Source organism: Osmerus mordax, chromosome 20, assembly GCF_038355195.1.
Source record: "Osmerus mordax isolate fOsmMor3 chromosome 20, fOsmMor3.pri, whole genome shotgun sequence".
NCBI lineage: Eukaryota > Metazoa > Chordata > Actinopteri > Osmeriformes > Osmeridae > Osmerus > Osmerus mordax.
This window is the reverse complement of record NC_090069.1, coordinates 8,284,202-8,309,517: the sequence shown is the minus strand read 5'-3', so window position 1 is coordinate 8,309,517 and position 25,316 is coordinate 8,284,202. Positions and strand designations below refer to the sequence as shown.

Genomic DNA, 25,316 nt, shown 5'->3' with positions numbered 1-25,316 from the left:
TGGGAGGGAGGATGTTACAAAGGAGGAGAAATGGGAGGGGGATAGTGAGCGGAGATTGCGGCGGATAGTTACGAGGGGTGGAGAGGTAGGAGGAGTTGGAGGGAGAGAGACAGAGAATTGGATAAAGAAGTGATCAGAAATGTGTAGTGGGGTTACAGAGGTGAAGTCAGTGATACAATTACGTGTCAGGCTGAGGTTGAGCTATTTTCCTGCCTTGTGGGTCGCCGGTGTGTTCAGCAGTGTCAGGTCGAAGGAAGTCATGAGAAACATGAAGTCGACAGCCTGCGTTCCTTCGAGGTGGATGTTGAAATCAGCGTGGTTCCATCATCCGGGAGGACGCTGAGAAGCATGTCCAGCTCCTCCACAAAGTCGGCTAGCGGACCTGGTGGGCGATAGAGAACAACTAAGAATGCTTTGATAGGACCAGTTAGCATCATATAATGATGTTCAAATGATTTGGCAGTGACAGAGAGTGGGGTGGATGTGTATTTAAGATGTGGAGAGAGGAGCAAACCTGCCCCACCACCTCGCCCGGTTGAGCGGGGTGAGTGAGAGAACTAGTGGTTGATGGAGAGAGCAGCTGGAGTAGAGGTGTTCTCTGGGCGAATCCATGTCTCTGTCAGCGCAAGGGCGTGAAGAGAAGCATGAGATGCAAACGCCAGTCTGCTTTGTTCACAGCAGACTGGCAGTTCCAGAGCCCTATAGAAAGAGAGAGGGCAGGTGGAGAAGATCTGGATAGCTAGCGAAGGTTAGAAGTGGAACGTGTTTACTTTGTAACATATCTACGGCTGCTATTGGTGTAATGAACGGGTATTCTGAAGAAACACATGCTAGTTATGAATATGTTCTAGGTGGATTAGGATACGAATAGGGTGATACTTATCTTTGATTTATCTTTACTTATCTTTTATCTTGAAAGGTGCATAGGCTCAATGCTGCCTGCATTCTAGAACACAAATATCAAAGGGTCAATCACAACTGCAGCACTGTTTGTTTCATGTTTTGAACAGTACATAAATAGAAAATGGGGATACTGAACAAATTGTTTTGTTAAATAAATTATAATGGTTCAGAAATTAAATTGTTTTTGAGTCGTGAATTAATGACAGAGGACAAATGTGGGTCTTGAAGTTAGGTCAGTTGCGAAGCTCATGTCTACAGTAACTCAACAGCACTCTCTGTGATAGAACCATGGTAGGCCTACATCCGGAGGACAGCTAGTCTCCGTCCCATAGACTTGCTCTTTAAAGATGGCGTCCCCATTCATTTATATGAAAGGTTCTGTAACACTTTAGAATAATGGTCCGTTGTTAACAAGTAGCTATGCAGGAAGTAATAGGTAGTACTACATTAACCCCGAATTTAATACTATTAACTAATATGGAACCAAGATTAACTAAGCCGTAAGTAATAGCTAGTTCACTACAAAGGTAGTTCCTTGGTAGGTATTTGGTTATTACTAAATAAATATATCCTCATTGATCTACTTGTGAACTATGTCCAATTAAAAAAGAATAACCAATTAATTACTAATCACAAAAGTAACATGTCTAAAAAGTAAACAATTAGTTTTGTTTTACTCTTAACATTGTCATAACATTTCAGAAGCTTATGCCTCAAATGGGTTCTGTGTGGAAACCAGTTTATGAATATTATATCCCCCCAAATACATTAGCTACAGGTTGAGATTGTGACTACTCTTACCAAAGGATGGACGTATGTTCTCTGTTTATTTCAAACTTAAATATGGAATAATACAAATATTGATAATTTGCTTAACATTTTTTATAATTAGGAAGTGATGCTGACATGCTCATGATTGGATTAGTTCACTATTATGAGCTCTTGAGTGTCAGTTCAATATGTCTCAGACTCCAAAGACCTACCTTTATGTTACAGTAGCCGCCTGAGGAGGACTTCTCTTTAGGATATGAATATAAACATTGATGTTCTCTTGTCAAAAACAATTTGCATCCTGCATTTGTTGCGATAAGCGCAAAACCACATCTTCCGGATAACAATGTTTGTTAGACTATCACTAGTGCCTCACAGAAATATATGCCTGTACCGTATGTGTCAAATAAAAAATTTGACTTATTATATTACTTGTGAAAACCAGTATAACTCCTCATTAATTACTCAACCGTTACCTTGTCATCCTGCAGGAACTACTTGTGATGTGGACCATTATTTTAAAGTGACAAACATGTTAACTCCTCATTAATTACTCAAGCGTTACCTTGTCATCCTGCAGGAACTACTTGTGATGTGGACCATTATTTTAAAGTGAAAAACATGTCAACACCTCAGTAAAATGTCACCCCGCAATAATTATATACATCAAACAACTGCAGTGATTGAGTCTAACATTTTTATTATATGTAGGCCCTACTGGAAGATTTTCATGAAATCGTAAAAGAAAGAAAATCTTTTGTACTGTAAAATATGATATCTAAATTAAACCTAAAATGTGTAAAAGTTATGAAACAGATGCGAGAACTGAGCCACAGTAGTATCTCCTACAAAGTCATGCACATAAACACCAAGCACACATATGCTCACCCACACACAGGTACAAGCAATTTATGTTTTTAGCATACTCTATTAAACTCTGTATTGTCTTCTAATATCTTTTAGCAAACGTCCTAGAGGACCATCCATCCCTGTGGTTGTGTCCAAGCCAGTATGTCCACTCAATGCAGGTCAAGTGTTCCTTTAACAGCTTTTCTGTCCTATTGCCTCTCAACCTCCAAACCTGGCTTTTATATGTTGACCATGCTCTTTCTATATTCTGGGTGTGGCCTCCATGAATAGGGTCCACAAAACAAGCGGAGCTGGTTCATGAAGGAGGACGTGAGACATAGCGCGCCACTAGCAACGCGTCATTTTATGCGCAGGGCACTCCCTCCTAATAGGGCGGGGTATATAAGGGGTTCCCGGCATATGCATCGCTAGTGCGACATAGACTTCAGTCTTCCTGCTGCCTCCGCCTCCCCGGCCTCCACCCTTGGTTCTGTTTTCTGTTTCCTGTTTCAGGGGGAATGCGTCGCTGCTCTCTGCTCGGAGGTCGAGACGGTGTCTCGTTGGATGCGGCAGGGAGCCGATGCGAGCAGAACCACAATGCCAAATCAAATGTACAATCGTGTTTGTATAGTGGGAAATAAAGTATTCGTAAAGTCATACTGAGTCCTCCTGCCTGAACCACCTGCTATGATTCACAGTGTAGTGAGTGTAGCCAAGTGTGGTCAAAGCCCTCCTGTAGGCTCTCCATTCGTCAATCAAAATGGTTGATCCCTGGCGAACATGTCTTGTTATAACTGGAATCAGGTGATCTCTTGAGCGCCGTTCAATTAGCCTCAAAATTGGTCGTCTTTTATCACCCTTAATGGCCAACATACCAAAGACCCACTTTTTTCTTCTCCATGTTCCGCAAGCTCTTCCTCGGCCATACTTAAAACAAAAAAAATACATTCAGTAAGTGTTGCTTTCTCTTACCCTGTGAGAAGTGTTGCAACACTACACTTTTGTCTTTGATGACAAACTAAATATTCAAGATAACAGTGTCCATACTTTTCATAACTTTGTTTTGTCTTTAAATCATTCTATTCCAACAATTTTGTATTTTTTGAGCAAAATGTTTATGTCAAAGCATGTTGCTCCAATCATGATACTCCTTGCTTTGTTTAACTTCTCAACATGCAGTTATTTTTTTATTTGATTTGAACGTTAAGTTGCACAAGAGCCATTATATATTATAGCCTTAGAAATAAATGTAGATATTTTACCTTTCTTTTGTGACGAAAATTGCTTTCATCTATGACCACAAACTCTGTCCTTCCCCCAACAAGCTGTCCTGTCTTTCTTTTGTACTTTCTCAAGGCTTTTATACAGACCATTCTTAGCTTCTTTGTCATTTTGGTCAGTGTTGCTGAGCTTCCAGATCTCCCGTCCTGGATCATATCCACCTGTCGTAATCTCAGTCCATGACAATATCTGTTAACCAGAGTAAAAATAGATTGTGTGTAAAAGATTCACGTTGGTCATCTACAGTATCCCTATGATGTTTGCTTTATCTTTGCAAAAGCATATTTTCCCCAAATTAGATGATTCAATCTACCACTATGACAGGGTTTTAGTCTATAATTATGAGAATAAAGTTGTAGCAATACGATGACTATTATTTGGAGGATAATGTCAACATTATGTGAATAAGGTCATATTACAACAATAAAGTTGTAGAAATACATGAATTATGTCATAATATTTGAGAAATAAGTAATATTGTGCGAATATTAAATCCCTTAACTGTCACCCCCCTTTTTTGAATACACGTGAAAATGCACAATCCAAACGGTTGCCATTTTTAAACTTAAAGTAGGCTACCATTTCTATGCTAACTAGTGATGGGAAGTTCGGATCATTTTACTGATTCGGTTCTTTGAATCTCGTTCAGTAAAATGAACTAATCTTTTTTCGAGTCATTCGTTCATTTCAACGGGGGGGGGGGGGGGGCTATCAGTCGACTGCAAACACGTATCATATTCTCATGTAGGTTAGTGCATGACATGTGCACCAGCAGATACTATTTTCAAAGAAATTCCTGCATTAAAATAATGTATCATGACAGTTTGTATGATTTGGTCATTTATTATCACACTAGCATTTAATTATCACGGCAAACAATTATACTGCACTAAACTGTAAGTGTAAATGTAAAGTGAAAATAACAAAACCAGTCAGTATGATGACTTGAGCGAATATCATTCACGTCTTACTAAAACAGCGGCCACGCGAAAGGGAATGAGGAAACTGTTTCCTCTACTAAAAAATACAATGCGGGTCACATGAAAAAAGGATCCAAAGACTCGTAGAAAGACAAAGTCGGGAAATGAACGAATCGTTTGTTTCCTATAGCTACCAGTACAGAGCCTATGCAGGTCACGTGAAAAATGATCCAAAGACTCGTACCCGAAGACCGAGTCGGGAAATGAACGAATCATTTCTGTTTACTTGGACGAGCCTATGCAACAGTCCGGATGCGCGGCCACGAGAAAATGAACGAATCACTCTTTGAGAGGACTCGTTACTCCCGAGTCCTTGTAAGAATTTGTTCAAAATGAACGAATCGTTCACGAACGACACATCACTAATGCTAACGCAACGTCCAATTTCAAGATGGTTTTCACAGGATAAATTTGGAGTTTGTAAGAGTTCAAATAATAGGCTACCTAATTTATGATGAATACTAAAATAAGTGATACAAAAAAAGGTGAGATTATGTAGACAAAAGTCATCCCTGCCGTTATACGAGGCGCAGAGAACTTAGATGTGCGTAAACGCGCATAAACGCTATTTAGAGGTGGATTAACGCAATTTCTGCAATTTAGAGGTGGATAAAAGCTATTTCCGAATTTCGGGAGGTGCGTAAACGGAGTTTACGTGCGTTTAGCCCCCACTACATCCCTGATTGTAACACGCACCCCTAACCAGCCACGATGTCAAATAAATTGGAACATGCAGTCTAGCGTGCACACACACAGCCCAGTGAACACATATATACAAACAACTCGATTGAACAATTTAATTATCAGGCTGTGGCCGCCTACTGAAAAGAACATAGGCTAGATAATCAGTGTGGGACTAGTTTAAGTCCACTCGTCTACTTTTTTGAAGGCAAAGTCACCAATCAAATCGTTGAAGTAAATTTGGCGAAGCAGGTCAAACTTGTTTGACATCACCTTCATGCAAAGCCATTGTTGTCTTGCATGCTTTGATACCGGTAACGACACGTGACGCTAAGAGAACGTGGACTTCACTACGGGTGGGTAAATGCATCAAAAATATGTATTATTATTATTTTTTTATTTTTTTATCTCCCGTGCCGGGGCCCCCTAGTGGCCGGGGCCCGGGGCAGCAGCCCCTCCTGCCCATTGCACAAACACTGCCCTGCGTGCAGAGACGGTGGCCTATGCCATGTTGCATTAACGCATCGCCATATTGGAATTAGTGAATCAGATAGTTCACAATCAGAACACAGCAGCATGGCGACGGAGCGAGAGCGCAGAACTTTGCGCAAGAGAATTGCGCTTCATCCTCAATTGAGGATGACATGGAACAAACCGGTAGGCTAATGTATTGTGTAATTTATATTTATTTCATGTTGATGTGTAGTCCATGGGTTTTCGACTGTGGCCCTCGAGATCCACTTTCCTTCAGTTCAAACTCAGGTCAGTCTCACCATCTTTCTACTATCCTGAGGATCTTGATTAGCTTGTTCAGCTGTGTTTGATTATGGTTGAACGTGGATCTCGAGGGCCAGAGTTGAGAACCCTGCTGTAATCAAATGTTAAACTAATCTTAACATTTATGGTTAAAATTAAACAGCCGATGATAATTTTCTAGCAAGCTAGCTATCGAACAACCTAGCTAGCTAGCTTGCTAGCAAATTGTCAACGGCTAAACTGCAGGATTGATTATGGTTGAACGTGGATCTCGAGGGCAGGTATGGGTAACGTAAGCTAAGTTCAAGACCAACAATTATTGTTATTATTAATGATATTACAAGCATAATTGAACATTCAGGTCCCCAAAAACACATTTATCAGAAATGTTTATTACATATAAAACAGGATGCTACTTTCTCGCCTGGTGTCCTAACGAGATATCGGTGAGATAAAAAGAAAACGTATTTCCATAGCGATGCATCAAGGTCATCTTACACTTTGCATCATGGCAAGCATTAACGTTAATGACTAATTGTAATTATTTGTTTGTTTTATATTCCAGCACCAGCACCAACCCAACAGGTGACCATCAATAAATTAAGAGAAGAAAACTTGGTTTTGAAATCCAAAGTTAATTTCATTGAAGAAAAATACAAAGATGTGGCAAATGAGAAGGATTTTCTTTGGAGCAGTTTGATCAATGGTGAGAACTGTTTGAGTGTTAGCTATTTGTATTTGTCTACAATTATTGGGTGTGCTTTGCCTTCGGCAAGGGCACAACTTTTGTTCTCTCACATATATATTATTATTTTTTATTTTATTTCTTTTTGCCCCCCTAAAACTCAGTCAATATTTGGCCTACATAGACAACCTAGGTGTCAAAAGTTTCGTCTTGGTAGCGATTGAGTTGCTTCTATTGGAATTTACGTTCCGTTGCATGGTTTAGGCTCAAGTTAAGTTTTTGTGGCGAAAAGTGAAGCTAACGGTGGCTAATTTGCTAGCCACAGTCACTGACGTTACTGACGTCACTAACGTCACGAAAACACGCGTGACTACCTTTGGCAGAACATTCGTTTCGCATCTGTTAACTTGGGGGATAGCTACATAGACATATATACATATATATTTACTCATTTTACTTTGTGATGTGAAACACAATTGTGAAATGTAAGGGAGTCGAGGGAGTCAGGTGGCTGAGCGGTGAGGGAGTCAGGCTAGTAATCCGAAGGTTGCCAGTTCGATTCCCGGTCATGCCAACTGACGTTGTGTCCTTGGGCAAGGCACTTCACCCTACTTGCCTCGGGGGAATGTCCCTGTACTTACTGTAAGTCGCTCTGGATAAGAGCGTCTGCTAAATGTAAATGTAATGTACAATATTAGCTGATATTATTAAGGAAGTAGGCCCACATCTACTTTTGGAAATGGTAGTCTACTATTTCACTGAAGCATTAGCATGACATTAGCCTCTGTTGCCCGGGCAACACATACTACAGTGGTCTATGATGCATCTGTTTTCAATCGTTAAAATAAACATTCCTCACAAATACATTTTCGTTGTAGGATTTATTATGACATTACATTACAAGTAAACGATTTGTTGGTGAAATTATCATTACCTGTGGTTTCAAACCAGTGTTGCTCACTGCAACGCTGTAGCCTACGCGAGACACTACAAAAACATCTACACAGCTGTTTAGGAAGTCAAACGGCGACATAACATGTTCGGCACTCCCCTTACTTAAATCAAAAGTCTTTCAATAGGTGAAACTATCTGACTACTAACCTGAACTTCATTGCCACAGCCTAAACTTTGTCAATCTGTTCATGATAATAATTAATTTCAGTCTAAACCGTACAACGGAACGTTAAATCGAATTCAACCAACGCAATCGCTACCAAGACGAACACAGCAGTAGTCTAGTAGGCATACTGTACTGTAGTAGTACAATTTACTGGGGCAGCTTCTCCATACAGGGCTATATCGCATTTTGCGTTGTTACTGACAATGATCGCTACCAGTGAGCTTTTAATGAATGAGCGTTCTTCCACTAAATAAATGTCAAGCTTATTTACGTTTTTGGGGGCATATTTTCAGTTAGCAGATGGTACTGTTTGAATCGCGATTCCATCTTCTGCCGGTAATGTCGTAGAATAATCTTCAAAGGGGGTTCTTTATTAATGAATGAATGCAATATGAGTAGGCTAAATGCCTGAAAATATCACGAGAAGGGACAACTTAAAATGACGTTTAAGTCATAGAGATTAGGTCCATTTTTACACCGGTCTGCCAAATGTATTCGTTTTGATTCAGCCTGTCAGCTGCCTCTTGCAGGGGAAATGAGAAGACATCATATTTCATTCTACACTTCACTCGTATTTTGAGTTGTAAATGAGCAGCAAAAAAGAGATGCTTTTAAATATATGTAATCTTTATAAATAATAATTAGGCCCTATGCATTTTTATATAAAATATACAGAAATATCAGTTGTAAAAATGTCATTATAAAACGGACCCCTGTGCAACCGACGCAAGCAAGCACACCCTACAATTTCCCCAGAAATTGTACCCTCTCTAGTTATTATTATTATCATACGTTTTTGGCAAACATTTGCTTAAAACACAATATGTTAGTGTGAAAGAAAAAAAAGTGTACTCTGTAAACTGTAATTCTCCTATCATTTCCTTATATTAAATTTTTTTTTTACAAACTTTTGTGATTTCTGTCTGTGGAAAGCTGGTTTGAAATAATGCCTATTGTAAAAACCACTACACAGTGAGTCTTCACACTGTTATTGAAGCCTCCCCAGAAAGTTTAGAAGGTCTCCCTTATTTAACATAGCTAAATTAACTCATCTGCTGATTAGTACACTACTCCATGACCTGAGCTGGGTGTGTCCAATAAGGGTGAAATTCAAAATGTGCAGGAGGCTTCAGGAATGGTTTGCTTGCTCTGCAGGAATACAAATGACTCTAAACGATTCTTCTTCTTTTTTTACAGCCCTTTTAACTAAAGAAACAAAAGAGTCAGAGGTCTACTGTGATCACAGATTCTTCTGATGAGGACCATATGCAAGCAGGAAAGAAAAAGAACAGAAAGGGAAGCAAGAAGACCAAAAGAGACGACTCTACTTTGAGTTCCTCCCAGTCCTCATCTTCCTCCGACTCTTCTTCAACACCTCACAAGAAGAAGTACAAGAAGGGAAAGAAAGCACAGAAAAGTCCAAAAAGCAGAAGAGATATGTTCAATGGCCTTTCAACATTATTTTAAATTAATATACACCCTGCGCTTGCTTCACTTCCATTCCAAAAATTCAAGTTTGGTTATCTCTTGTACCGTAAATGTTGATAATGTCTAGGTTACGACTGTAACCTTTGTTCCCTTTCATGAAGATATGTGACCAATAGAACATTGGCTCAATACAAAACATTTTATAGTGTAGCGCAAAAGTAAATTAACAATATTTTTAAATATTTTATTATACTGTTATGTATTAATTATTATACTCAGAAGCCCTCAAATATGCATGGGTGGCTGTGGCTTTACACTCAGTCACTTCAGAATTCAGGAGGTCTGCCTTTACTGACAAACACGTTCCTATATTTACAAATATATTGATTAATGCCATATCTTCTGTAATTTATGAAGTGCTACTCTCATGTACAGTCTGCCTATACTGTATGCTTTGAGAATACCTACAAAATTATTATATTTAGAGGAAATTATTAAGATGAATGGATTTTTGTGTTATAAAAAGGCATTGAGTGACATTGTTTTTATTAAGGATGTACTATAATCTAATAATTTTGTTATTTGTCAGTATTTTTACCAGAGCAAGTCATAGGAAGATACAAAAAGGTCCTGAAGTACCTGTCAAAAGGAGCAACCAAAACGAAGGCATACCAAAAGTGCGGTGTGGATAGGAAAACGATTGTCGATACGTCTGCCATTGCTGAGTTGGAAGCCTGTGACATCACAGCGTACAGTAAATTACGTGCTGAGTTTCAAAAAGGGCAGAAGCTCTCTGACTTTGCACACCGTTGCCAACAATTGTGCACACAGGAACCAGTGTGCAGTGCCATAGAGGGAAAAAAGAAAAATGGAGAGCTAATAGACATTACACCAAAAAATAAATAGTATGATGCCAGTAGCTGTATGTACATTCTTATGTACATTCTGTTTATCCTCGCAATCCTATTGTGTTTAATGCTTTTTTTGTTTCATTTAGCCATTATGTTTGACAGTTTGTTGAACGTGAACAATGTTTCAGTCCAAAATATAGAATTTTGGCATGCCCAGATGTGCATTTTTTCATTACATAGGATTTTATTTTACAATTTCATGAAAATCTTCCAGTAGGGCCTACATATAATAAAAATGTTAGACTCAATCACTGCAGTTGTTTGATGTTGTATATAATTATTGCGGGGTGACATGTTACTGAGGTGTTGACATGTTTGTCACTTTAAAATAATGGCCCACATCACAAGTAGTTCCTGCAGGATGACAAGGTAACGCTTGAGTAATTAATGAGGAGTTATACTGGTTTTCACAAGTAATATAAGTCTAATTTTATATTTGACACATACGGTACAGGCATACATTTCTGTGAGGCACTAGTGATAGTCTAACAAACATTGTTATCCGGAAGATGTGGTTTTGCGCTTATCGCAACATAAATGCAGGATGCAAATTGTTTTTGACAAGAGAACATCAATGTTTATATTCATATCCTATAGAGAAGTCCTCCTCAGGCGGCTACTGTAACATAAAGGTAGGTCTTTGGAGTCTGAAACATATTGAACTGACATTCAAGAGCTCATAATAGTGAACTAATCCAATCATGAGCATGTCAGCATCACTTCTTAATTAAAATGTTAAACAAATTATTTTTTGTATTATACCATGTTTAAGTTTGAAATAAACAGAGAGAAAAGGGGGGGGGGGGTGGTGCTGGTCGTGTATTGCATGCCGCACTATGTGATCAAAATGACAGTTCTCTCTACAGTCAGAGCTCGCGCAAGAAGGTGGAACGTAAGGGAGATACCCTTTCCAAAACTTGTAAGGGCGTAATAATTTGTGAAAGACACAGAGAAACACATATCCGAAGAGGCAAAATCCTGGACAATTTTGGAATCCCTGCCGGACGCATTTTTAAGGTCTCGAAAAGAGGACATGTCCGGGTAAAAGAGGACGTCTGGTCACCCTTCATTTAAGGCACAAGCTTCTGAAAAGTTATGACCGTGTTTAGAGTAAAAAAAAGAGTGCGAAATGGACCGCGCCAACTTCCCAGACCGACTTGTCCGGTCTTGGGCAGAAGCTTGTTCCAATCTCCGAAACTCGTGCACGCTTGCAACTATCTGTAGCCTACATGTCATACTTTGCGACTACCAGTTGCGAGCGTGTGAGCTAAGGCATTGGAGTTACAAAACTGACAGAATGGGGTACTAGTCCGATCAAGCAGCAGATACATCATGTGAACTTTACGAACATCAATGTTATTAGGCTACTGTAGTATTCCTTCCACTTGGTTTTTAGAAATGGAACATACTTTCCACATACGACTCAGACTCACCAAATATACGTTGTTCTTTTTGCTTCGTGTTTTTAGTATGACTGCTTATGGTATTGTGTCGGATTAAAGAAACTGTAAACTTGAATATCTGGCTCTGTCGTTGTTCTAGCTCGGCAAAGCAAGCTATAAGTTAAATAAGCCTATACCTACTATAATGATGATGAGTGTTGCTTACTATTACTAGCTTACAGTTACTGTTAATGCCATCATTGTGGTGTTAACTGACAAAGTTATGTAAGGGATAATGCCCGACGAGGTGTACAATATCACCTGATAATGGACGATGCAGAGGCGTGAACCGTCCGACGCGCAGCGGACGAACGTTGACGAACGTTTCTAACGCTAGCTAGATATACAACTTAACTTCCGTGGAGTCGAAGCGCCTGAAAACATAAATTACTAGGCAACAGTACGGCCGCAGCTTGTGGATCGAGTTGAAAAGCAATGTGAGATGACTGCATCAAAGTTGACATTTTCTCCAAACAGTAATTATAATTTGACAGTATGTTTAACAACAAGACTAGCCAGCTATCAAGCCATGTCATTGTCCCCAAATAAAAGATGGTTTTAAGTTTAAGTAGATTTTTAAGTATAAAATAAATCAGCCATGTGTAGAGTTGCTGCTACTGTCGTGTTGGCCGCAGCCTGTCTGAAGTAGATTGACTAGCGAGGTGAATAGCGAATGGGATGTGAGATGAGCAGTTACATGACACTGACACAGCACATTCAGAAAAGTAAATTTTTTCAAATAGGTTAAAATAAATATTGATGTCACTCATTGTTGTAAATACATGTTAGCTTGTTAAAGTCTTTCAGAATTGTAAATGGAGACTTTGACTCCGTCCCTGTTACTTAATTCAGACACTTTGTACAGGCTCATATACTATGTAGTATATATGTCTATGGGTGTCCGTATATCAGCTCATATACCATGTAGTATATATGTCTATGGGTGTCCGTATTTCGGATAACGGATAAAAATCTTTTGCAAATGTAAATTTTGTCCGACTTTTCGATAACCTAGCTAGCTTCGCAGTGCAGCGCCACCTACTCTTCTGGCGGTGAATTGTTTTCAGCACCCACAGCTTTCAGAGTACTATAAATTCAACGAAGCCGTCCGACTCCGTCCGTCTGTCTGTCCGTAACGGAGTCGGATTAAGGCCGAATCATACCGACTCCGTTACGGACAGACGGACGGACGGATTGGTTGAATTTATAGTACTCCGAAGGCTGTGAAAGAGTCAGAAGAGTAGGTGGCGCAACGGTTTTTTGTAAGTCGTCGTCGAGTGTTTATTTAACTAGGTTATCGAGAAGTCGGAGCAAATTGACTAATTAGCCGTTTCATCAATAAAATACGCACATTTTCAGAAACTACACTGCCCATTTCTCGTCACCATCGCCATTTTGGCAGGAAAGTGGAGAAGCCAAGTGGAGCGCCAGAGTGTACATACATATATACTTATCATAGTATACATAGTTTAATTTGCTGCCTATTTCAATACACGTTGAATCAACATGGTGGATAGCTGCTGTGCGCCGGGATGCCTGAACCATCGGGGAAAAGATAAAGGGAGAGCATTTTATAGGATTCCTAAGATCCAGCGAGAAGAACCCCATAATTCCTGACAACCACCCATGGCTTCAACTGAGTATCATTCAGTCTCTTGGAATGACTTATCTGTAATAAATATTAAAGAATATGTTGTGCTTAGTAAAGTTATGCATTGTGCTTATTAAAGTTCTGTCTTATGAACTGAGAAGTGTGCTCAGGCTTAAACATTGAGTTTCGACCACAGAGTGTGGGAAAAAGGCTGTATTTTGTGTCTCTATCTCTTCATTTTCAGAAACAACCTTGAAACTGGGTGGAGACGGCACCCGAGCAGGTGGGACGTGTAGGCAAGAACAACTCCCTGCTGCACAGGAGAACAAGCTCAACCCTCTTCTTGTGTTTTTTGTTTTACTGCACTGTATAATATATGCTGGGGCAGGGACAGATAGTGAGTTGGACTTCGTGAACCAACCCAAACTCTGTTGCGGATAGGAAAACGTAGACAGCTTGGACCAATCTTGTTCACGTTATTTGTGAATGACATGTCAGAATCAGTGCGGAGTAAGCTCAAGCTTTTTGCAGACGACACGAAGGTGTACCGTACAGTATGTGAAGCCAGTGATTGTGAAATACTACAAGAGGATCTTAACAAACTGCAAAATTGGGCACAACACTTGGCAACTTAAGTTCCACCCGAACAAGTGTACAGTGATAAGGATTGGCAAGAAACACCCTGACTTTATCTACTGTATGACTGATCACTCCGGAGAGACTGTCAACCTTGAATTTACCAAAGAGGAAAAAGATCTTGTAATTGTAATTGACCAGGACTTGTCCTTCGAAACCCACATTGTGTCAATTACCTCTAAAGCCAACCAGATGGCCGGGCTCCTGTGGAGAACATTTCAATATGTAGACAAGGAAGTCTTTACTATTCTATTCAAGTCTTTGATTCTACCTCACATTGAGTACGGTGCTCCGATTTGGTCTCCGGGTACGTGGAAGCTGACAGATCTCATTGAAAATGTACAAAGACGTGCAACAAAGAGAGTACCGGGATTAAGGGATCTATCATACGAGGACAGACTTAGAACCTTGAAGCTACCTACGCTACTATACAGGAGACTGCGGGGATATCTTATCAACACCTTCAAATATGTGCATGGGTTATATGACACTGTTCCGTGTATACCTGAGATAAAGAGAGAAGGGAAAACGAGGTGTGACGTAGTGTGGCTCAAACGTCCAGAAAGGTGGAAGGCAAGCAGACTCGGTGGACTCAGGAGATTTGCATGAATTGAGGTTTTAATAAAGAGGTTCTTCATTCCACGAACCAACAGAAACAAAAGCAAAAACACACAACCTTCCCCCCCCATCAAGCAACCCTTCACTGGCTTTATAGGGTGGGTCCCCTACCCCTAGCCCTCTTCAGACTGCCCAAACCAAGATGCGGGTGATCTCAGCCATCCGATGCAACAGACACATACATGAATACACACAGTACCCCCCTCCACTTGGTTCAACCCATGATGTCATCTCTGACATCACCTCCACCATAAAATCAGGAAGTGCTGGGCGGCCCCCTCCCAAACCGGAGTCCTAAATGGTGGATCTAAACAAAGAACCGTGAGTGTGCAGAAATGAAACAACATTTGTTCTGTCTATCCTGCAACATAAATAAAAGGTATCATTACTAATCAAAGATTGTGACTGTGTTTGACAATAACTGAAACCAAATACTCCCACCTAAACCAAGTAGAGTATGTACCAATGTAACTGGTAAGACTCACCAGACCTCATGGCCCCAACGTGACAAGTGGTGAGTCCAGGCATGTTCTCACCCACTTTGTCACACGAGGGGACATATTCTACGTCTAACAAGGACAAGAACAAATAGCAACAAGAGACAGGCCTTCTTTGGCAACAGAGTGATGCCCTGGTGGAACACATTTCCTGAAGAGATGGTCACAGCGCCCACAGTCAACAGTTTCAAGGCAAGATTCGACAAATATATGGAAGATCACCCAGTCCTGTACAACTACAGATCATTGGACAATCCACACAGACCCAACATGACAGTCTGTTACTGAGGAATCGAAAAGGAGTTCAAGAGGAGCAGTTTCAACTGGAGTGACACTCCTGCCTAACTGAAGAACTCTACTCTACTCTACAACCCCAGAGCTCGGTACTTTTTGATTTCCAACTGCTACATTAAAGCTGATATTATCGGATCTCTGCGACTCCAGACAACTCTTTCTAGAACACACACTTGTGTCATTGAATACCATCTAGACACAAAGAATTTCAATCCTTCAATATGTAATGGCATTTTTGTGATGAAAAGTGCACTGATATAATGTATGTTAGCCAACGTTAGTAGCTAACCATTGACGAACGTTGCTAACGCTAGCTAGCTATACAACTTTATATCCCTCCAGGCTTTTGTAGGCTTTCAAAGACTCTCCAGAATAGGACAAATGAAAGTTGATAGAGTTGTAAATATCTGGATACAGAAGGGCAGGGAAGCCTTCCGTTTCACTCGTAAAGGTCGTAAAAATATCTCCGGGAGCATTATATGGATCACTAATGTTTAATCGATCAAGTTTTGCTTCATAGCTGCCTATGTGTTTTGAATTAAAGTGCGCAGTGAACTCGGACAGGTTAAAATCCGTGCTGGCGCCGTTCATTTTAGCCACTACTTTCCTGCCAAAATGTTGACGTAATCAGTAAAGTCACGTGACGTCCGGAGCTCTATAATACACTTGGGAGTGTTAGGGTTAGGTCATCATATATCTCTGGCCACTGGATTTCAGGGCTTCACATTAACTTTTTGAGGCACTTGTCCATTTACGTTTCATTTGTCCATGCACAAACGTAACTTGACCCCGATACCTTTAAATAGCCTGACCAAGTGATCGGGCAAAACTAGCCTGGCTAACGGAGGTCGCTTTCTCAGGCAAATGACAAATGAAACAGGCTCGGTTAAAGAAATCCGAGATCCTGGCTATCTTCAGCAGGCTTGTATCTACATAAGGCATTCCTCCCTGACGTTTATATTGTAGAATGGAGAGAAATAAAACATTGTGCACACTGCCAGTGAGCGACCCGAGTCTGACTGAGGCTAACGACGTCAAAACAGTGTAACAGGGACGCAGTCTCACTCAGATTGCCAGTTTTACACAAAAATAATCGGACCAGCTGGCTAAAAGCAGAATTCCCATATCTCTTGAAAGCTGCCCTGCTCGACTTTTTAAGTGTATAATTGACTGTAAAACTGAATTATGAACTTTGTGACATGACGTGAAGACATGGCTGCCGCCTAGACTATGCGGTCTACCGGGCGACATTCTCACTCAAATTTCAAGACTTTCGTGACCCAAATCAAAATTCTGATGTGACAGATCAATGGGGAATCGCTTTCTCTCTTAAAGGCTGTCATCCTCGACCTTTTTGGTCTTTTTAAATCGAACTATTTGTATAATCCGTGTACTTCTCTAGCCATTATAAAGGCTATCCTTTCCCGGTTTTCTGCAACCACATTGCGCTTGCGTCCCAAATATTTACGAACAAATAAGTGGTCTATAATTTGGCCTTAAGGGCTGTATTCACCATTGAGGACACCGAGGTCCGAACCTCTGTATTTTTTGTTGTTGAGGAGTATTTTAAAAGTCATAAAATAATTGCCTGGTAATAGCTCTTTGGTACCGCAAAGATAAGTGACTGCTTGCTTGAGTTGGCCAATGAAATTGGCTGGGGGCTGGCTTTGCGCTCCACTGTGCTGGACTCATAGCCTGGCTCTGCCCTCCTACGTACTTCCACTCAATTTTGATTTTGCTTCTGTACTATGTCTGGCCATGAGGTAAGTAAGTCATATGTCTCCGGTTAATTTTCTACCGGCCAATCAGCGAACAGAGGGAGTGGCTGAGAACGATAACGTTGATGTTGTGCGCTAGTTTGTGTTGTAGTTCCGTAATGGTGGCGGAGAAAGATGCGAGCGAAGCCATTCGGTCCGTTGTGGCAACGCTGCCGAATATCCATAAGCTAAAGCCAGAGCAAGAACAAGTTTTGCTGAGTTTTGTTGGTGGCCATGATGTTCTGGCCCTCCTCCCCACGGGGTTCGGGAACGGTTTGATTTTCCAGCTACGGCAGCTAGCTCTGTTACAGTAGTGATGAAAGAATTGGCTAAGGCGAACGCTAGCGATTGGTTATGGCAGATCAGAGTGGCTCTGGGCAGATTCAATAGTTTTAAACTTCAACAGAGTACCCGCCTACAAGGAAGTCAATGCTTGTCAATGGAGCGAGGCCAGACTCTGTACAAATGAAATGTACGAGAGTCTGGTTAGGACCAGGCTACTGGACTCATAGCCATAGATTTAAAAAAAACAAGTATTTTGCGCTCAAATTAATGCAAAGATAATAGTATTAGTACTAAATAGTATTCAAACCTAGCCTAGGTTTGGGCAGAGCAGGCAGTTTATAGGCTGCTGCATATATGAAAAAACAAACACTTAACCCTAAAAAAATTCTAACAAAGGTTTCTCAGCTGTTTTTTGTAGTATTATGTGTCCTTAATAACATACAAAAAGTTTACCGAAGTTTGACCACTACAAAGGTGTAATTTTCAAGATGGCGTCCAAGATGGGCTGGAATCCCTTAAAATATCCTAACTCCTTCATTATTTGACCTAGCCAAGTAATTTTGGTGTCTAACCCCATGTTTTCTGGGTCTATGAATCCATTGGACTTGTCAAAATTGCACTGACATGATTACATACTTATGTAATACATGATTTTGTGAGATTACTGTAAGGTTTTATCTTTGTTTGGGGTGAACCAGAGGTGTAAACGATTAAGCCTATGTCATGTAACTCCTACTCAGTACGTGTTTTTGGACACATACCCTTTTTTTTTGCTAAAACATAGACTTGACATTCAATGTAAAAGTTAATTCTGAATTAGCCCGAACAGAGGCCTATGTGTTAACCCTCTAAAATGGTCACTCATTTCAATTTGAATAAGGTAATACATATGAAATACATCCTAGATGTTTTTGAGTATATAGGTGACATTATACTAAACCCAACAAAACTAAATTCACAATTTCAGCAATTCAGAAGATGGTGGAAGAGAATACTGACATTTTATATTGCTTGCTTCATTGAAATGTTGTTGGCAGCACAGTGTATACCATTTTGCTCAAACAAAATTCATCCTTGACTACGTAAACCACCCACCCCCCCCCACCCATCCTCCGTGGTCATTTTCCCGCAGTCTTGCAACAGGAGGGGCTCCACCATCAAAGTTGCCCAAGACCGAATCATTGAACCTGCTTTGCTGTTCCAACGGTTCCTGATCATGTCGAAAACTGAACAGTTTTCACTGGAAGATGTAATGAGCTATGAGCTCATTTCCTGCAGCCCTGTTCGAAGGAAAGGGAATCTTCCGTATAGCCGACAAGCTCCAACTAGCGCAGGCAGTCACTGAGTTCCCAAGCAAGAAATCTAACAAAACTGTCCTGGATTCCATCCCACCAACTGAGTCCAATGTCCTTGACGGTGGCTCGCTGGTTCACCACTTGGCATGGAAAAAGGGTGACAGTTACGGTGCCATTGCACAGTCATATGTAGACTTTACCATACACCATTATGGTAAAGCAACAGTTGTTTTTGAAGTTATAGCGAAGGTCCCTCCATCAAAGACAATACGCATCAGAGACGTAGTGAAAACACTCACCTCATCGTTAACTTCAATGCAGAGACTGAGTTTGTGGGAAGAAAGGATGATTTCCTTTCCAGATCTTGCAACAAACAAGGACTTATCAATCTTATGGCCGAGGAGCTGGAGAAGAAGGGCTGCACTGTTATCAATGCATCAGGTGATGCTGACGTGGACATTGTCAAAGCTGCAGTCAAGGCCTCAGAACATCACCCCACAACATTGATAGGGGAGGATACAGACTTATTCTTCTCCTCTCCTCTCCTCTCCTACCTCTATAAAGCTACTAAAGTGTACAACATCAGTGAGATGAAACACGTCCTGGGTAATGACTTGTGTTCCCAGATGCTGTTTATTCACGCCTGATACAACTTCACGCATGTTCTGTGTTGGCAAACAGACAGCATTCCAGAAACTTGTGAATGGTGAATCAACCATCCAGTCCTGTGCGTGCAAATGTATTTCTGCTCACACATCAAGCAAGGAATGTCATAGACAACCATGGGACCAAGGCAATGGCAGTGTTGTTTGGCGGAAAGAGTAACGATTCACTTGCCTCTTTGCGCTACAACCTTTTTAGCAAGAAAATCGTTACCACCAAATAATTTGTTACCCCAGAACATCTGCCAGTCCTCAACCAAATACCACTGCCAAAGAGTTCACTTCCAGATCATGGTGTGGATTTGAAAGGTGGCACCCCTGTTTTGACAAATTTTTACAGTACCACACAGTTCTAATGAATTTATTCTTTAATGGAATCAAAAGAATGGTTATGAGCCACAGAAACCACCAACACTAGGCATAACAATATGAGAAAGGAGAAATATGCAATTACTTAAGGGAAATTGTATTTTCGCATACATTTACATTTTGTCATTTAGCAGACGCTCTTATCCAGAGCGACTTACAGTAATTACAGGGACATTCCCCCGAGGCAAGTAGGGTGAAGTGCCTTGCCCAAGGACACAACGTCATTTTGCACAGCCGGGAATCAAACTGGCAACCTTCAGATTACTAGTCCGATTCCCTAACCGCTCAGCCACCTGACTCCCACAAGCATAAATATGCTTGTAACCAATTGCTTTAATACATAATTGTACTTGAAATCACTTATCTATCATGCAAATATGCTCATTAGAATATTACATGGACAAAACATGTATCAGGCACCAGTATTCCTGGTTTAGGAGGAATACAAAGGAGTAATGGTCATTTTGTCACACCCTGATCCGTTTCACCTGTTGGTTTGTGTGCACCCCTCACCAGGTGTTCCCTATTGTCTTCTGTATTTAACCTCTCTGTTCTGTCTGTTGCCAGGTCGTCTTGTGCTTCACAGTCGTTTCCAGCATTCCAGTTTGTTTCTCGTCATAGTGTTTTCTCGGTTTTGATCGCTACCTGTTTTGTCTCCCGACCACGGACCTGCCTGCCCCCAGTGTACCTCTGCCATTCGTCCCCGATCCGACCGCCCACCGACCAACGAGCCTGCCTGCCCTAGTGTACCTCTGCATTGATACTTTGTTGCCGACCCTTGCTTGCCCTGGACTACGAGATTGCGTTGTGAATAAAACTCTTCTACCGCAAACCACCCCGCTTCCTGTCCGCATTTGGGTCCACCATGCTGCCTTGTGTCACATTTTAAGGACCTGGCGGCTGCCATTTTGAAAATGGGGCCTTTCTTGGAGTCAAACTTTGGTAAACTTTTAGGATGTTTTTAAGTACATCTGATACTACTGTAAAACACTGAGAAACCTTTTGTTAGAATTGTTTTGGGGTCAATCCATATTTGCAGCTGACTATTAATCCGCCAAAGCGTTATGAGCAGTGATGCCAAACTCTAATCTGACCACTTTTTTCAGTAACGAGTAATCTAACGCGTTACTATTTCCAAACCAGTAATCAGATTAAAGTTACTTGTCCAAGTCACTGTGCGTTACTATTGTCATTAATAGTAAAATATATATTTGATTTCTTCCTGCGTCTCTGGGAGTGAAGTCATGTAGCCTATGCGACAATTAAATCACGTTTTCAGCATGAGGGTCACGTCACATGAATATACATAGACCTACCACTCCCTCCCAGTGACTCTGAGTCGCCACTTTCCTCAAGCCCCTTTGCTCCAGTACCATTTCGATTTGATTATATGTGACAAATAAGAAAGACAAATAAGATTAATAAACTATTACATGAACAAATGCAACGAACCGCAACTAAATCCATGTTTTTATCGAAAAGTAACGGTTCGCAAATGATCTCAGATTTACTGTAGGCTACTCGGAGCGTTTTTTATGGCTTGTTTTTTCCCCCAAGTAGGGCTAGGCCTTTGATATGAGTCGTTTTTCAAGTGCGTTCTTAGGTCAACATTTCAAAAGAAACTTGTCTATAAATCAACATTACACTTCTGTCTTGCCTCTCATCGGCTAAGTTACTGTGAAATGGGTGTGGCTGCAGAGGGCGTGACGGTAAGGCCACACTTAAGGCTTGTGCCAATATAACTGGGTGTGAGCTTGTAGGGTCACATCTGTACTTGGGGTGCATGCCGGCAGCATTGTTTGTCATGTAAGTTTGAGTCTTTTTAACATGTCTTAAGAATGTTTGTATGTTAGTCATCAAATGCAAGACTGTGCGAGTAAATGTATACTGGTGCGTGGGTTTGTTTGTAGCCGGTGCTGATTGCAGCGAGTGTCGGGAAAGCTGATTGTGTCGTCTGATCGGCTTTTTGTGTTTTGGGTATGTGTTTGCCTATAATGATTTTCAATATTAATTCTGTATGGTCGCTATGTGCTGTGTTGTTGCCCTGTCTTATTTCGAATTGTTTATGAGAAAGAGGCCGCGTTTAGGAGTGTGGACAAAGACAGTTTCAAGGAGTCGAAGAACAGGTTTAGCAAGGCGGTGATGGAGGCTAAACGACTGTACTCGGAGAAACACCAATTCTCTGCAAACGACTCTGCTTCTGTCTGAATGAGTTCTACTGCAGATTTGAAAGACAATTGGACAGTCCTGAACTACCCCTTCCCACCCAGGAGGCCTCCCCCCCCCCCCCCTACAGTGACGACTCTCCATTCAGGAGGGTGAAGTTAACAGAATTTTCAAGAGGCAGAATCCCCGCAAAGCAGCTGGGCCGGACTCTGTCTCTCCAGCCACCCTCAAGCACTGCGCTGACCAGCTGTCTCTGGTGTTTACCTACATCTTTAACACCTCCCTTGAGACATGCCATGTGCCAGCCTGTCTCAAGTCCTCCACCATCATCCCTGTGCCCAAAAAGCCAAGGCCAACAGGACATAATGACTACAGACCCGTCGCCCTGACCTCTGTGGTAATGAAGTCTTTCGAGCGCCTGGTGCTGGCACACCTTAAATCCATCACAGACCCTCTACTCGCCCCCCTGCAGTTTGCCTACAGAGCCAACAGGTCTGTGGACGATGCAGTTAACATGGCACTCCACTTCACCCTACAGCACCTGGACTCACCAGCATCATATGCCAGGATCCTGTTTGTGGACTTCAGCTCTGCCTTCAATACCATCATCCCCGCCCTGCTTCAGGACAAGCTCTCCCAGCTGAATGTGCCTGATTCCACCTGCAGGTGGCTCACAGACTTCCTGTCTGACAGGAAGCAGTGCGTTAAGCTGGGAACACAAGTCTCTGACTCCCGGTCCATCAGCACCGGATCACCTCAGGGCTGCGTCCTTTCTCCTCTGCTCTTCTCCCTGTACACCAACAGCTGCACCTCCAGTCATCCGTCCGTCAAAATCCTGAAGTTTGCGGACGACACCACCCTTATTGGGCTCATCTCTGGTGGAGACGAGTCTGATTATAGGTGGGACGCGGCCAACCTGGTGACCTGGTGCAGCCAGAACAACTTAGAGCTCAATGCTCTTAAGACAGTGGATGGTTGTGGACTTCAGGAAGAACACAGCCCCACTCACCCCCATCACCCTGTGTGACTCCCCAGTCAACACTGTGGAGTCCTTCCGCTTCCTGGGCACTATCCTCTCCCAGGACCTCAAGTGGGAACTGAATATCAGCTCCCTCATCAAGAAAGCACAACAGAGGATGTACTTCCTTCGGCAGCTGAAGAAGTTCAACCTGCCAAAGACAATGATGGTGCACTTCTACTCAGCCATCATTGAGTCCATCCTCACCTCCATCACCGTCTGGTACGCTGCTGCCACTGCCAAGGACAAGAGCAGGCTGCAGCGTATCATCTGCACTGCTGAGAAGGTGATTGGCTGCAATCTGCCTACCCTCGAGAACCTGCACACCTCGAGGACCCTGAGGCGAGCGAGGAAGATTGTGGCCGACTCCTTCCTCCCTGGACACTCCCTGTTTCAGTCACTCCCCTCCGGCAGAAGGCTGCGGTCCATCAGGACCAATACCTCAAGCCACAAAAACAGTTTCTTCCCTTCCGCTGTTGGCCTCTTCAACAAGGCCAAGGGACCACACTGACTGTAATGACTTCCTGCTTAAAACACACTTCTTTTTGCACTGCATTACAAATTATATCTTGTACATTTGTATTTTTGTAATATTTGTATTTTTATATTGTAAATGACGGCAACTTATATTTTATTGTATATTTTATTTCATTCCAATTCCATTTAGTACGGCTAGTTTATGTACCCTTAGTATAGATAGTCCACATATTTAAATTTTAGGTCCCTATATGTTTATTGTATGCACCTTCCTGCCAAAGCAAATTCCTTGTCTGTGCAAACTTTCATGGCGAATAAATCCCATTCTGATTGTTTCCTAGATGTGGTCTATGTCACTGTTTCCTGGAGCGGTTAAACGCTTTTGTTAAATACCTGGGGGGTATTCCAGGTAGCAGGTTTAGTGAAAACTTTGAGTTGTTTAACCCTGAAAAGAGGCTTACTCCGAGGTTTCCGTTCCAGAAAGAGAGGTAACGAAACCTTTTGGTAAGTTTCCATGGTAACTTACTCCGTGAAACTAACCTGGGGGGTATTCCAGGTAGCGGGTTTAACAAACTCTGAGCCTAACCCTGAACTCTGAGTTGAGTTAATTTAAAATTGGAAACTCTGAAAACTCGGTTCCAGAAAAGCTGATTTGAATTTGTTAACTCAACTCGGAGTACGTCAACTCTGAGTTAAGCGCGCGCATGAGAACTATTAAAAGCCAACATCAATGGAGCTCCGATACTGGGATCAACCATGGCACCCAGCAACAAAAAACCTTGTCCTACTTCACCACACTTCAGATATAAGTTTTATTTCGTGTTCAATCTGAGCACATATTACGGAGAAAAAGCAACACGGCTGTAGCAGCGTATACAATTGGCGTGGGAGACAAACTGCCAAGTCAATGCATACATTTGATGTAATAGCCAGTCCATACCGTTAATATTACAGAAGAAAAAGTGGGAGACTTAATAAAATAGCATGTTCAATGTTATATTAAATATAAAAACATACTACAAACAGGTAAGACATATTTTGCTTAAGCTATACGCTTGTGATTGTAGCCTCGAAGTCACCTTGGTTTTAATCATATATCGACATGATACAAAGTAAATATCAATTGGTGCCTATTTCAACTTGTAATAGCAGTTTCCCCCAACAGAAAGCTTTTCAAATCAAATCAAAATGTATTTGTATAGCCCTTTTTACACGCAAGCATGTCGAGGGGTTCACATACGCCCATTGTGTGGAATTGTCAGTTACACTGACATTATGAGAATAATGAATATAAAAAACGATTTGCACATTCTGATCCTGTTGAACAGAGCATGGATGCAGTATACAGTGATATGTTCATTTAATGGCAGGTGAATTCTGCATGTGGAACTGTGAAATGTAATGCAATCCCATGTATTCCCAGTTACAAGTAAATGAGTTGTACAAATTGCACCTCATGAAGAATTGCCAAAAACTGACCAAGAAATGGTGTAGGCCTACTTAGGGTAGAAGAATAAAGGATAATCTTGAAAAAGATTTACTGGAACACCAGTTACAGGAGGATGCATGTAACAGGTGATGTTAATTGTAGAAACAATAATCTATATCAATATTAATTGTTGAATTTGCTGAATTTCTATTTTGACCAAGAGATGGTGTACTTAGGGCAGAAGAATAAAGGCTGATCTTGTAAGGCTATCAACCTGCCCCCACCTCTCATATGGTTAAATCTGGAGTTACTGGATGGAGTCTCAACTTGATGGCTCTCACACATCATTGTGTAACTTACTGTGGCATTGCTAGTCATGTTGATAAGTAAGGGTCAAGATTGTGGTGTTATTATT

The 25,316-nt window shown here is 41.4% G+C and overlaps 1 protein-coding gene across 1 annotated transcript; it reads right to left on the bottom strand.

The window, feature by feature from the left end:
- Positions 1-2,439: 2,439 nt before the first annotated feature.
- LOC136964563 (uncharacterized) lies at positions 2,440-19,084 on the bottom strand. The gene is made up of 4 exons (XM_067258720.1): positions 19,080-19,084; positions 3,786-3,993; positions 3,206-3,450; positions 2,440-2,834 (listed from the first exon to the last, which is right to left on the bottom strand). The coding sequence occupies exons 1-4, from the start codon at positions 19,082-19,084 to the stop codon at positions 2,624-2,626; spliced, it is 669 nt and encodes a 222-aa protein (XP_067114821.1). The 3' UTR covers positions 2,440-2,623.
- Positions 19,085-25,316: the final 6,232 nt, after the last annotated feature.